We start from the raw sequence: 10,472 nt of genomic DNA, 5'->3' as shown, positions 1-10,472 counted from the left end.
GGCCAGCTAACACTCGCCTATCATCAGTCAACGTAAAGCCAACTCCTCCTCTTCTGCTGTTACGCACATCTATGCAGCCTCCTTGGCAAAAGACTAAACATTATCTAAACAAACTACCGTAAAGGAAAACTGCTTCTTCTCCCAGACGGCCGGCAGGATTTTATTTTCGTTTTTTTAAGCTTGTTTTTGTTTTTATGAGTTTTTTTCTTTCTGCAAAGCAAAAGTAGTTTACCGTAAGTCTCAACTTGGACTGTTAAGGAGGAGGAAAAAGCCTTTCTAAAATACCCAGGTCTAGTTTTTTTTTTTCTGTTTGAAATATTATTTTTCGGGCTGGGCGATGCAGTAGAAAGCTGCTGCTCATCTTTTGGCACTGCCATTTGTACAGAGTTACGAATTGTTCTGCAGAAGAAAAGAGGAAATATTTTGCAGACTGTCGAAAACCTGAAATATTACTCCCGGCGAGGAGCAGAGCTGAGATCCATGCAACGGGAGCTTCTGTAGTTGGTATGTTTAGTCACCGTAAATGGAAAAGAAAATCTAGAAAGAGCAATTGGCAGTGAAACATATTATCATGTCTGAGATAAAATAGATCCCACTAAGAGAAGGCAAATCTGTGCGCTTTTTAATGAATTAATCATAGCTTATTAATAACGAGAGCTGGAGAGATTCGGATGACGGTTTCCATTGGCAGATGAGACGTAGTGTGGAGAACACGTGTCCAGTTTTTCCCTCATATTTTTTCCTCCCTGATCTGGATTTCTCGCTTGTCACGGCAAGAAAGGAAACGTTAAAAGATCGAAAATTTTGAGTGGCATAATTGCACAAGGTTCCCCCTCTCATGGACATCTTGGCTTGCAGATCTGAAGAGAACAGTTATAACATCCTCCCATCTGCGGCTACGATGCTTTTCCATGGCCTCCCCGGAGGCGACGTTCGCGGTGTGGTGGAAGAAATGGACCGGAGAGGAAAGAGCGAGTCAGCGGCCATCAGCTCAGCCATCGATATGGGAGAGTCAGAGACGGTAGGCGAGATTCATGTTTTGGCCCTCTTTGGCTTGTTAGCGCAAGCAGCATGGCAGCCTGGAAACATGTGACAACGGCTGCACTCTTCCAGCTCCAAGCAATTTGATTTTACTCTAAATTCAAACTAGAGGAAAAGTATCCACAAAATGTTTCTCCCCCCGCCTCTAATTATTTTTCATTTATTTGTTTCATGGAAGTTGCTCTCAAAGTTGTTGTTACAGGCCTAAACCTTCTGATTTCTGCCACACTTTCATTTAAAACTTAATCTCAGCAAAGCTTCAGACAGAAAAAAACCTGAGACGAGCAGACAGTGAAATAATTCAAAAAGAAGACATTCGTCTGCAAAATTCACGAATTTGTTTTTATAAATTGTTTTTTTTATATAAATAGTTATTGCTTTGTAAGCAAACATTAAACATCCATATATCTATTAATCTGTCCAATAAACGCCCCAACTTTGTCACGTTACATTACAGCAAACAAGCTAGCAAGTTTTTAAATACATATTTCCAACCGTTCTTTTTATTTTCTATATTTTCACAATGAAATCCCAAATTTTTAGAGTATTTTCTAATAATAAATTATATTTGTAATAAAATCAAACACGTTTTTAAAATGTGTTAATTATTATTATTATTATTATTATTATTATTATTATTATTATTATTAACCAGATTTTGCAAATTAGAAGTGCGTGCATATGTGTCCGTATTCACAGGCCTTTGGAAAAATAATGCACGTCTCACAAGGCTTTGTTTCATATTAAAAGCTTTTACGAGCATGGCTGGGTTTATATTTTTTGATAGAAACTGACAGCACAGACACAGCTTCCCATGACCACAAATGTTCTTCAGTATTCTCCAAGCCCACACACAGCATGTCAACGAACTTCGATGAGCTTTTTAAGTGCAATTATACGACTTTATGTTTAGTTCTTCGTTTTATTTGCCACATTGCCTTTTGAGTATTCGGTATTATTAGAATAATGACGCTATGACCTCCCCTGTTACCCGTGTAATTTATGCTGTCTTTGTAAAGACTCTTCAGAGTAATTGTAGCTCATTATTTCCTTTACTGAAACAAAAATACTCGTTTTAATATATCTAATTTCTTGTGTCGTTGGATGGAAAGAAGAGCGGCTACTTTAATTTCACTTTAATTTCAATAGTATTTTATTCATATATATATATATATATATATATATATATATATATATATATATGTGTGTGTGTGTGTGTGTGTGTGTGTGTTTTTTGTTTTGTTTTTTTATCTTTAGACTATTGTTCTTGCCCCACGGAAGTGGTGGCCCTCAGCAGTGAGCTGATATTCGAGGAGAATATCATAGAGATGAGGTCCTGTAGCTTTCAAGGATTTTACGGGATTTTATTTTGAGTCTCTCTCTTTGTTTTTTTTGTTTATTTGTTTGTTTTTTTGTCCTCCCAATGTCCTGACGGCTTCGACCTGCAGTCCATGCCATGCATGACCAACGAGCGCGTGGCTCTGTGCGCGGGCTGCGGCAGGAAAATCGCGGACCGATATTACCTGTTGGCCGTGGACAAGCAGTGGCACATGCGCTGCCTCAAGTGCTGCGAGTGCAAACTCAACCTGGAGTCCGAGCTCACCTGCTTCAGCAAAGACGGCAGCATCTACTGCAAAGAGGACTACTACAGGTAGGAGAGCGCACAGGGCTCTAATCCCGGTCATGTGATTGATGAATATTTGTATTATCTTCATCTAAAGCAGCACCGGGTTTGAGCGGGGGTATTTTAAAACATTAGTAATCAGTGTGTCAATCAATTAGTAAAATGTGTCAATGAAATAATTATTTTTTTTAGTTTCACATAAATATAACTGATGCTGGCGTTGCAGTTCAGATTTTGTGCAATGAATACATGCTTTTTGCAAGTCTTTAGAAATGTGATGTTCGGAGTTTTCCTGTCAAAGCTCTTGAAGCATTTAAGACCCAACGAAAAGCTGTGATTCATGCTGACAGTTGTGCTAAACCCCTCCCCTGAAAATCAGATAAAGAAAGCATTAGTTTTAGGGTTAGCATCTCTCTAGGGGAGCGTGACCCCCGCCACCCCGACCTTGCAGTAACGGAGAGCCTCAGGAATACTTTGGGCCCAAGGAAATTAAATAAAAAAAATAGAATCCTATTTTGATTCTATTTTAAATACAAAAGGTATTTTTAAAATATATGTAGCAAACTCCCTCATCTGCTGTCGAGGTTTTAGCATACTCGTCCACAGGGAAACTTTTTGCACCTTCTTTAAGTGCGTCAAAGTTGGTGTATTTGCATAAAAACACGTGCCACTGCATAGTTTACCAGCACAGCCCACCAGGTTTCGCATGCAGCCGCTGATGAGGTTTCTGTGTTGTCCGCAGAAGATTTTCGGTGCAGAGATGCGCTCGGTGCCACCTGGGAATCTCGGCCTCGGAGATGGTGATGCGAGCTCGGGACCTGGTCTATCACCTCAACTGCTTCACCTGCACTACCTGCAGCAAGATGCTCACCACCGGGGACCACTTTGGCATGAAAGACAGTCTGGTGTACTGTCGGCTGCACTTTGAGACTCTCATCCAGGGAGAATATGAGACACATTTTAACCACGCGGACGTGGTGCAGCACAAAGGCCTGGGCCCGGCCAACACGCTCGGACTATCCTACTTCAGCAGCGTGGGGACGGTGCAGAAAGGAAGGCCGAGGAAGAGGAAAAGTCCTGGGCCAGGGGCCGAGCTGGCTGCTTATAATGCAGGTAAAAATGAATCTCCATAGGTGAAAGAAAAAAAATGTTCGAAATTATACTGAAAACGTGACATAGTTATAATTTGCGTTTGTTCCTTTTTATTTAATTAATGCCAAGTTTTGCCTGAATCGTTTTAGACCTTTAAAGAAATTTAAGAAACAGTTCTTTGAGCTTTTGTTCGCTCCACAGTGGAGATCAAGAGCCACGAAGCGTGAAGGGAGCTGACTGAAGCTGACAGACTTCATTAATGAATAATGTTTTTGTAACATTCCTTTAAAGATTTTTACTGTGCTGTGGCGTCCTCGGTGGTGACGCTGTTTGAGCATTGCCATAAAACTTATTCGATATTTAAAACAACATCTTTGTTGCTCTAATATCTCCATTTAGAGTTCGCTGTAACTTCAAAGTGAGATATTAGAAGGTTTAAACCCGTCCTGGTGTCTCTGTAATATTTTTAACACCGAATTGTGCGAAATAGTGGGCGTACAGCGACCCTTTCCATTTGTTGTGCTTTTCACATTTTTGCGCACTTTCCTGTAACCTCTGCTGGATCATACACACTTTGTGAGTCTGCACAGTTTCGGCTCAGTTTTGAAGTATCAGCAGCGCGTTCGTGTAGACGCTAAACACCCTGCACGAATAAGCCTGAACTTTTAAACAGAGAAAAAGCTCGCGGGCCAAGTGTGGGCCACGGGACAAAAACAGCCGCATGTTACAAAGAAGAAAAGTGCAGTATAGAAACAAGTGAGCGCTCACTTAGACCTTATTTACTGCAAACAGCCTCAATATGTGGACTGAAATATGTGGACTGGACTTTTAATACAACTCAATACAACTAAAATTACAGTGGCAACAGTGTGCGGATGTTAAACTTTTTTTCCTCTCATGTCCTCTTTGTGGAGTGAAAAGAAAAGTTTTTTGATGTGCCGGCTTTTGCTTTCGCCCTTTTCCACTTGTCAGGCTCCATAGACATCTACAGACCCTACCCCCAGCCACCACCACCACTAGTCTTCCTCACCCACGCACAACACCCCCCCCTCCCCCAAACCACCTCTCTGTACCCCTCTCTCACTCGCTCCTTTCCAACCACACACAGGCATATACACACACTGAGTGAGCGTTTTTATTTTTTTGTATTGGGACCAGGCCAAACTGGGTTTATTTCAGCCAGATCAATGTGATTTGATGAGTTATTCACTTGAAGAGGGAGTAGGGAGCGCAATAAGTTGCTAACGGCAGCAATATGTGGTTGGAGTCTCATCCTTTTCCCATATTCACGTAAAAAACAAGCCGATTGCAGCTAACATGGTGTTAAAGCCTCGGAGTGATCACATAAGAAGGCCTTCTGTTCGGATTTCTCATTTCTTAAAACGTAGAAGATGAAAAAATGTGTAAGTTGACATAATTTCACATAGTGATGGACGTTTAAATGTAAAAAATGTCAAAAGAAAACCCACACAGACACAAGCGCGCGCGCGCGCGCACACACACACACACACACACACATACAGGGTGTCATGATGACGAAAAAGGAAGGAAAAGTAAATTCGGTATAAAATGCTGTGAATTAGTTTTGCTTTTTCAATGTGGGCATTTAAGAAAAACCGAAGAAAAAGCTCGTGAAGCTGAGTGATGAGAGTGAAGAAGCGATGCGCCCTCTTCTGTTTGCAGCCACACACAACACGAAAGCGTCACCTGAATAGACACATGAGAACAGTTCTAACCCTAACCTTGCGCCAGCTCCTACATTGGTTTTAACGGCCGTAAACTATGCAGGAAGACCAGGGAAAAGGAAACCGTCTACAAGCTGCTTTTCTCCTATTTTTTGTAAAAGAAAAAAAAAAAAAGCTACAGCATATGTTTTGGCCAGAAAGCAGCATTTGTTCTGCCTGGTGTGTATCGGCTAATTAAGTGAAGTGTTATTCCGTTGGTTTTCACTCACTTCATATTCATCGTTTGCAACGTTCTGATATTGAACGCGAACTGTTATGCATGCAGCAACACTTTGAATATTGCCAAGAATTTTTCAGGCTGGGGACAAATACATGTGTGTTGTTGTTACTGTGTGTGTGCGTGCGTGCGTGTGTGTGTGTGTGTGTGAGAGAGAGAGAGAGAGATGGCTGTATCCAGGCTCGCACCTCCTCCTAGGACAGAAAGACACAAACAGATAGACTGGTGCATGAGGAGAGGAGGTGATCTGCAGCTGGAAGAAACAGCTGTTTGGTCACTTTGTATTTCTGTGCAGATTTAAACAGAGAATGAAGCGTTTTTATTGTATTTACAAAGAAATCTGTACAATAATAGAGCTTAGAAAACAATTTTCTTCTTTTTTTTTACAGCTTAGTTATTTGGATCAGTCACACTGTCGTGCTTTAAAGTCAGCGCCTCACGAAGCTCCTCAGTGCACAAAGTTTCTATAGATTTGCTGAATTTAATCTAGACATTTAAATAAAATAATATATGAAAAAATTACAAATAAAATACACCCCCCCCCCCCCCCCATTTGCCACAACAGTTCTGCCACAGGTCTGTTTCTGTGAAAAGGATTTTGTTTTTCATCAAGTGCTGTTTATATGAATTATTTGCTCACTAAGGCAAACTGGTGCTATAAAAATAACATTAAATTAAATTGAAAGCGCAGGTTTTAAATGCCCAGGCTACTCTTTGAAATATATTTTCACCTCCTTGCTGTTAACAGTATAATACTCTGGGGACATGAGAATTTCATAAACAGCACCAGAGGAATGAAATGATGACGTTAATAATGAGTTGCAACTTGTCTTAACCCACTGTCCTCCCTTCCCTGTCGACATGAAGCGCTGAGCTGTAATGAGAACGACGGCGAATCCATGGACAGGGACTCCCAGTACAGCTCCAGTCAGAAGACCAAGCGCATGCGGACGTCCTTCAAGCATCACCAGCTGAGGACCATGAAGTCCTACTTTGCCATCAACCACAACCCAGACGCCAAGGACCTCAAGCAGCTTGCCCAGAAAACTGGCCTCACCAAGCGGGTCTTACAGGTAGCGCCAGCAGCCTCTCACTTCTCGACCACAGTTCACTTTTCTATTACTAAAAGTAGCTTGCACAAGCCAACAGGGAGACGTTTCCAGTGATAACCAATGGTAATATAAATGAAGTGGTGTTTTACAGTTAGGAGCCAAATCAGCTGTTTTATTTTATGATTTTGCTGTTTTTCATCTCAAGTTCTTGGAAGACCTTCAGGAAACAAGTAAAACAAAATCAGAATTGGATTCCCTTTGTTTTTGTTTCTGTTTTCTTTTCTCGTTTTCATAACAGCAGAAGCAGAATTTCTAATTGCCTTCAGGAAAAACAGACTCAATATTTCTGTTCATGCTGGAAACCAAAATTACCTGGAAATCAAAGAGAAATGTTAAAAAAAATAAACGTAATATAATTCAGTGGATGATGTGATGTTATGGTGATGAGTGAGGGATGAAAAGCAAAAAGCTCTGTAATACACGCAAAGAAAGAGACAACACAACAGAGCATTTGATTTCCACAAAAGACGACAGCATATTATCTGGGGTACTGAAAAGAAGAAAAATAAGACAAAAAGGTTTCTAAATCAAAATTTTACTGAGAAGGAAGAAAAAAAAACATCCCGCTGCTTTAATTAACGCTCACAGAAAACAAAGCAGTCGTTTTGCTTTGATGCGTTCGAGTTTTCATGTCTGTTACTCCAGCTGAAGCGACTCTCTAGCCGCCCGATTCCCATGGCTCCATCATGATTCCATCACTAACACTTCCCAACACTCCGCTCGGCGAGGACTGCTGCCTCATTCGCTCTGCAAATCACAGAACACACTTTTATTACTGGAAAAAGAGAGGAAATCATATTTTCAAAAACATGACAAATAAATGAAAATTCTAGAGCAAAAAGGAAGGTTGTAATAAAAAAATAAGGATATCATTAATCTAATTGCAAATGTGTAAAATCATAACTGCATTTCTTTCTGCATACACTGTAAATAGGACCCATGTTGCTTTTTTCCCAGGGTCAATGAAAGCAGGAGGATATTGCTCTCTGTTTTCATGTGCAAGCATAATAAAAGAAATGGCTTAATTTCTTTTGTGTGAGTAGCCATGAAAAGTAAAGACTTTTATAGCTTTTATACACAGCAGAAGAGTGCTCGGGCTTTGTGTTTCCAAGTGTTCTTTTATCTTTGTCTCCAGTCAGAACATCTGTAAACAGACTTTAAAGAGACACAAAGACATGCTCACGAGATAATGGAGATAATATGGGTATTCTTGAGATTCAGTGACATCACAAGCCGCGTTATATTTTGATATATTTACATTTTTGAAATATACTTATTCCCCAAGAGACACACGTCTGTTGCTTGAGATGTGACAGTTTCTACATTTGTCACAGTTCGGCTCAGGCTGGTTTAGGTACGGAGAGGTTTTGGTCTTAGTCAAAGAAAATTTGTGAAATGTGTTCAGTTAAAGCTGAGTTAAAGTTTTCATACTTACATACTAATTTGATTTATTCACTTAGTAAATTTGATTTGACTAATGCACAGGCAACATTTAAAGTCATTTAAAGTTAGGTTTCAGATATTTAAAGTCCTTTCAGCTCTGGTTTTCATCACCAATCGTTGTGAAACACGTTTGGTACTTTAGCTGTTAAAGTCAAGTAAGCAAACAATTATGAAATAAATTATTATTTGTCTGTGCCAGTCTTCTGATAGACCCTTTTGCCGTTTCTTTGCTCCTGACTCAACTGTGCGTTCTGGAAACATCAAAATGTGTTAGATACCTCTCAGCTGATACCTCACAACTAGCCAGTTTCCAACACAAGAGGCTGAAACCCCTGAGAGGGGTTTTCCCAGCTTTCAGGCAGCCATAGGTCTCCATTTATTTTACTAGAGCATCAAAATTAGCTTCGAAACCTGCCTGGGATACAGTAGGTAATCCATCAGCATGAGTATCACGTCCTCTTTTTAGTAGTGTCGGTGCTGTGTGGTGAGGCAGCTGAAGAGCCTGAACTGTATTACCTGCTGTAGGAAGCGACAAGACTGAGAGAAGAAATCATGTCCACTGTGTTCACAGTGACACATTACATTTTGTTAGAAATCCAGTTTATATACAGACTTTTTAAAGGAGTGGGCTGGCATTTATGTTGCACGTTAACAGTCGCACTGACCGCTCAGCAGAACACTTCAAACTATAGTCTGCATAAAACTGTATGACCAACAGCAAACATAATGCATAAATGTAGTGTACTGAAAATGCTGGAGACAGGAGTTCCCGGTTAATCGAACACTGTAGAAAGGGCAGTGGAACATATTTCAAAATCTATCTTTAGTGGCGTGCAGACATTTAGCCCAATATACTGGAAGCGCTCACACCACTGAAAATTACATTTCAGCACCAAAACAAATATATTTGGAATTATTTTACTGGAGGAAACGGTTCCAAATTAAAAAATGTTGTTGATATTTCAAAACCTGGACCCAAGAAAAGCAAAACCATCTGCACACTCAGGAATGACCAAGTAGGTTGAACTGAAAGCTCCTGTAAAAATGTTGTACTTTGTTTTTCATTTTGTTTTTTCCTACATGAAAGTTATACCTTTATGATATCAAACATGCGTGGTTTTTTTTTTTTTTTGGTATTTAGAAGTGTACTAACAAATCATCCATCTGCAGGTGTGGTTCCAAAACGCTCGGGCCAAATTCAGGAGGAACCTGCTGCGGCAGGAGAGCACCGGGGTAGACAAGGCGTCCGACGGCTCGACGCTGCAGGGTGGTACACCGTCAGGCCCGGCCTCTGAGATCTCCAATGCCTCCATGAGTCCCTCCAGCACACCCACCACCCTTACGGACTTGACCAACCCCACCATGCCCACTGTCACTTCTGTGCTTACCTCCGTGCCAGGTAGCATGGATGTCCACGAGTGCCGGAGCCCATCACAGACCACGCTGACCAGCCTCTTCTGATAGATGGAGCCCTTCTTCACAGCCCCCTCTCCCCTGTCCTCCCTGGCCCCATCCCTTAGCTCCCCCCTGCTCACCTCTGCTCCTTGTGGATCTACAATTAAGCATGGTTCACTCCTTGGAACATTTAACGGATTAGAAAACAAAAGGAAGCAAACTGAAAAGGTTTCCTTTAGAGACTGTTTGATTAGTGAGGTGGCTGAGCCTTACACACGGAACATTTGTTGTTATTTTGATGTTGTCTTGTTGAGAACTGAGGAGACTTGATTTGCATTTTTCAATGTTTACAGAGAGAGACTGAAAGTGGTAAAAAAAAAAATTTGGAATATCATTTTTTCCAACACAGTATTTATGTTATATTGTACAAGAATCACTGTTAGAAGGATTGTAAAAAATCATTTTCTTTCTTTCTTTCTTTCTTTCTTTCTTTCTTTCTTTCTTTCTTTCTTTTGTTTTGGAAATCTGAGATTAAACACAGGTTACAATATCCTATGACTGCCACGTGCCTTATGGTCCACTTATCTTAACTGCTGTTTCTAAAAGTCGGTCACACGTGAGTGATTTGCATCAGAAGAAAGCAGTATGACTGAATTAACTCGACTCCTTGTGCGCATTTATGTATGTGTGTGAGTTCTGGCTTGTTCCTCTTTGTGTTTGTGTGAACGTGCAGTAAAGCCCATTCTGCTGCACTTTAATTTAAAAGAAAAAGGCGAGAGGCAAATAATTCTTGTTTTTGATCT

At 40.6% G+C, this 10,472-nt stretch overlaps 1 protein-coding gene across 1 annotated transcript; it reads left to right on the top strand.

The window, feature by feature from the left end:
- Window positions 1-273: 273 nt before the first annotated feature.
- lhx2b (LIM homeobox 2b) lies at window positions 274-10,200 on the top strand. Its single transcript, XM_031738792.2, has 5 exons — window positions 274-1,021; window positions 2,490-2,692; window positions 3,408-3,778; window positions 6,587-6,792; window positions 9,445-10,200. Exons 1-5 carry the CDS (start codon window positions 839-841, stop codon window positions 9,733-9,735), a joined length of 1,254 nt encoding a protein of 417 aa, XP_031594652.2. The 5' UTR covers window positions 274-838; the 3' UTR covers window positions 9,736-10,200.
- The last annotated feature ends 272 nt before the right edge of the window (window positions 10,201-10,472 follow it).

Source organism: Oreochromis aureus, linkage group 12 (genome assembly GCF_013358895.1).
Source record: "Oreochromis aureus strain Israel breed Guangdong linkage group 12, ZZ_aureus, whole genome shotgun sequence".
In the NCBI taxonomy this organism is placed as follows: domain Eukaryota; kingdom Metazoa; phylum Chordata; class Actinopteri; order Cichliformes; family Cichlidae; genus Oreochromis; species Oreochromis aureus.
This window is presented reverse-complemented; position numbering and strand designations above follow the sequence as displayed.